Source organism: Lotus japonicus, chromosome 6, assembly GCF_012489685.1.
Source record: "Lotus japonicus ecotype B-129 chromosome 6, LjGifu_v1.2".
NCBI lineage: Eukaryota > Viridiplantae > Streptophyta > Magnoliopsida > Fabales > Fabaceae > Lotus > Lotus japonicus.
The window spans coordinates 10059097-10063267 of record NC_080046.1 but is presented as its reverse complement, the minus strand read 5'-3'; the positions used below and the strand labels follow the sequence as shown (position 1 = coordinate 10063267).

The 4171-nt window shown below is 35.2% G+C and overlaps 1 protein-coding gene across 1 annotated transcript; it reads right to left on the bottom strand.

Annotated features, from left to right (window-relative positions):
- Window positions 1–1429: 1429 nt before the first annotated feature.
- On the bottom strand, window positions 1430–3455 carry LOC130724470 (nudix hydrolase 18, mitochondrial-like). Its single transcript, XM_057575696.1, has 5 exons — window positions 3248–3455; window positions 2787–2898; window positions 2595–2678; window positions 2094–2222; window positions 1430–1964 (listed from the first exon to the last, which is right to left on the bottom strand). Exons 1-5 carry the CDS (start codon window positions 3448–3450, stop codon window positions 1764–1766), a joined length of 729 nt encoding a protein of 242 aa, XP_057431679.1. The 5' UTR covers window positions 3451–3455; the 3' UTR covers window positions 1430–1763.
- Between the last annotated feature and the right edge of the window lie 716 nt (window positions 3456–4171).

The window sequence follows — 4171 nt, the reverse complement described above, 5'->3', positions numbered from 1 at the left end:
TGGCTTTTGTCACGCATCGTTTCCCTCTCGCGCCGTGCATATTATGCTTCATTTCTGTGGACTGCCCCATTAGAAACAAGGCTCCTGTTGTATGTCTCCTGCTTATATGTTCTTGATCAACATAAAGTTTCGGACATCCTCTTTTCAACAAACATTCAATCATCAATATCTGATAAATAATTTAAATATGTAACTTTATCCTTAAAAAAGGGAAAAATAGAATGAATTGATCGCAGATTTTTATAAGATTTTATGATTTCTGCCTCCTCTAAGGACGAGCTTAATTGTAAAGAAAACAGAATTTCCACGATGATGGCAAAACCCTCTGATATTATTTGAGAATAAAAATTCTTATTATACCTCAAAAATCGATTTTTGTTGGAATCATTAGCCGAAATAATCAAATGATTCTTGACAATTCTGTATCGTAAATCAAACAATCTTACGATCATACGATCTGCAAGGGCAATTTCGATCTAGATCGTGACCAGGATCGTAAATCTAGTGAATCGTATTAGGATCGGGATCTTTGAGGTAGGATCTTCGGATCTCGATCCGATCGTACTTTTAATGGATCAGATTTTAATTGAATTTTTTTTAACTTTTTTCTGGTTTGGCCCACTAATTTACCCAATAGTCAATACCCATTTACCCACCCATTTCAAACCCTAGTTCTATTTTGAATTAGTAACAGTGAAACGGTGAAACTGAAACGGTGTTGTTTATGTTCCCATTCTTGTTTAGTGGTGTAAATTGTGCCTTTGCTTGGAGCTGACATGTTTTAATTTTGTCATGTGCCTCCTCCAGTGCTACGTTGTGGTTTGTTATGTGATTCAAGGGCATGATTTCCTTGCTGCATAAGGCCTTCATCTGTTCGTTATGTCCCATTTAATGAGGTTAACATGTATTTTGGTTGGTTTGTTTTATGTTCCTTGCCGCATGCATAAGTACTACTAATTGCTTTTGGGGCTATAGTTTTGTGCCTGCGGTGGGTTTATGATCTCTTGTGTAAAGGGATTGGGGCTTTTGTTTTCTGTTTTTGGGTTTTGCTTTTAAGTAATGACTATGTATTAGTTGGGACTTTCAAAAAAAAATTGTGTTCTTACTTTTTATGGTGAATCAAGAGTAATGTTTTGGATATGTCTTATACTATTAATTAACTTATGGATACACACCGAATGCTGTCCTCAAATATCAATCCAGTCTATTTTACCTATTTTTTTAGATCACGCTTCAATTTTTCTTTATCTCTTTTACTTCTTCTGTTCTTCATCGCATCTCTCCCTTTCACTTCTTTCTTCTCATTTCTCTCCTATCTTTTGAGGTAAATACACCCAGAGCTGTTAAACGATCATTTTCCATACAAATATTCATATGGCCCCTGGCTTTCATTAGCACAATTGTGTTGCTTAAAAAACAAGGCAATATGTTTGTTATCTAATGGATTTCCAGATATCCCAGCAATACCGATAAAAGTGAATTCCCACAAATACATTTCATCTAGACTCGCACAAGCAGATAAAATTCCTTCTCTCAGGAAAAAAAAATCTGGGGAATTGCAAACTTCTATGTGATCTACCATCTATTATTTATATTATACTAACATCTGGCTCAATTCCTTAGATCCTACTCTTCTCTTCAAATTCATGCCGCCCGAGAAACTCAGAAAAATTGAGCTCTACCCTTCATGAAGTTACCCTATTTATCACATGTTTGGATCAGCTTCTGTTTCCCAGAATCAATTACCTCACACCAAAATTGATTTATGATTCAAACTCAACTGTAGAGGGATTTCCAAACATGCACTTAAAGTCAGATTTGGCGTCTCCCATGCAGTTCTTGGGACACAGATGAATTTGCTTCTCGAGACCGAGTTTCTGACCAGTGAGGCGATTTACAAGCCTGTCTAGTGCTTCTTTCATCCACCAGTGTTGACAAACTTCCCTTGCCTCAGTGACGCTCATCTACACACCAAAACAGAAAATTTCAAACAAAAAATCAGTGACTTGTTCAGAAAACAACAACCATCAATTAAAAATGCTTCAACATTATTCAATCTGGCTCATCTTTTTTTGAAAAAGCTTTTTACTCACCCATATTCTTTGACGAAGGTTCTGCTCTGGCCAGAACTCCAATTGCTCTTGAACAAGTAGTGGGAACATGTATCCTTCATATAAAGCATCATGGGTCTTGCTCTTGAAGCTCCATTTACCCAATCTACCCTGCACCAACATAAAGAACAGGAGCAGTTAGTGTCTGTTTGGTTCCACGTTTGAGAACCATAAAATCAGTTATCATTGACCAGAATCACTTCTAGGTGGTTAGTGGTTATAATATGTTTAGAGGCTTGAGAGACTAGTTTTCGCGTTAGACATAATCAATTGTGGAATTTAATGACTCAATTTGTCAACGACCCTATAAAATAATTTTTCCCATAAACATTGACTTTCAAGTTTCAACTTACTTTTACTATAATCAATTTTATTAAAATCAATTTTGAAAACGCAGATCCAAACACGCACTTAGTTTGTAATTTTAATTTTTTTTTGAAATCTCTTGATTTTTAAGCCCAAAGTCTTGAATAAGAGGCTCACCCCAACAATGCCTCGAACCCCTGCTTCCTCCAGGGTCTCTCTTAAAGCTGCCTCTTTTTGTGATTCGTCTAATTCCCAGCCTCCCTGTTGTTTGGTCAACCAGAAAATTATAAATGAGAAAATGAAGGAAAATTAATGGAAATGATGTGTAATTTATAATTGATTGTTGACCATATTCTCTATAGTCAATACCTTTGGAAATAGCAACCCTTTGCCTTTCTGAGAACTAATAACCAGGACTTCCAATTCACCAGAATCATTAAGAGAAGCTTTCTCCCCAACCTTAAATCTGTAGGGTATGCATCTGCATGAACATGAAAGATAGAAGGAACAAATTAGTAGGTAAAAAAAATAGAAATTGTAAACATTAAATAAAGCTCCAAGCCTCCAAAACTAAATTCACTATCAATTAACCAATTAGAAACTCATAAACTCAGTAACCAATAGTCAACAAGTGTTCAAATTCTGAAAATCCAATATCTCACACTCTTTCTAAGAAGTCAAAATGGTTTCAGAACTCAGCAAAATCAAAACCACCCCACAAGAAAAAGCACAAATCTTTGGGTTTACAAACTTCAAAACATAGATGGGTACCATTTTTTTCATGAAAATTGAAAAACTAAGAAAAGATAGAGTAGTATGAAGAGACGAACCCCACAACTTGGCGACGACCTTCTCTATAACGCTGCAACTCCCTACCGGTACGAGAAACCAATGCAATAGCATTCTCTTGAGAAATCAAAGCAACCATTTTCAATGAAATTTTGAGACAGAGTGTGTTAGGAACAAGAAACAGGAAGTGAAAGAACAACAACAAACGAACGAACGAATGTAAATTGTGTTTAGTGGATAGCATAACAGGAAGAGGGACCCCTTTTAATAAGAATCCGATTAGAGAGAGAAAGTGAGCTCCTTTTCAGGAGAGAGAAACTAATTTTGTTTTATTCATATAAAAAATTATAAATTAAACTATTCTTTGGTAAACGAGTTAGCTTGTAAACATTTTTCTAAAGTATTTATTTTTGAAAGTAACATTTTTCTAAAGTTTGGTTTTATAGCTTATTGCTTTTATGTTACTTGATCGTTATTATTTTAATTAAATTTCTTTATCACTTTTATATTTGAAAAGTAATTATTTTCCAAAATAATTATTATTTGAAATTTTAAATATTCAAAAAGTGTGAATTTTGAAAAAATTAATTAATTAATGTTTTTTCGATGAATTGGGCGGCCTTCACATCCCAATAACAAGAAAAAACAAACTAATAACATACACTATAGAGGCCGAATTTGCTGCAAAGGGAATAGAACAAAAACCATGTGGGGACTCAAAAACAGTAAGATCCAAGGACATGTTCGTTCTTTGCTAAGGAATCAACAACTGCATTGGCTTCCCTGAACACGTGACTGCACCCAACCTGGGTGAAACCCTGGAGAATAGCCTTGATCATTTGGTTAACAAGAGGAGCACAGGAATGAGAACTAGCACAACCCCGAGAATAGACAAATTTGTTTCAATTAACACTCTCTAATAATCACGCTCCTGAAGTAGGCGAGCACCACACAAAATTCCCCAT

Excerpts from the sequence above, each read along its gene's own strand:
- LOC130724470 (XM_057575696.1), bottom strand. The coding sequence starts at position 3,450 with ATGCTATCCACTAAACACAATTTACATTCGTTCGTTCGTTTGTTGTTG. Across the intron at positions 2,223-2,594 it reads GGGTTCGAGGCATTGTTGGG|GGTAGATTGGGTAAATGGAG; the intron begins GTGAGCCTCTTA and ends ATGTTGGTGCAG. Across the intron at positions 1,965-2,093 it reads ACCTTCGTCAAAGAATATGG|ATGAGCGTCACTGAGGCAAG; the intron begins GTGAGTAAAAAG and ends TTTGGTGTGTAG.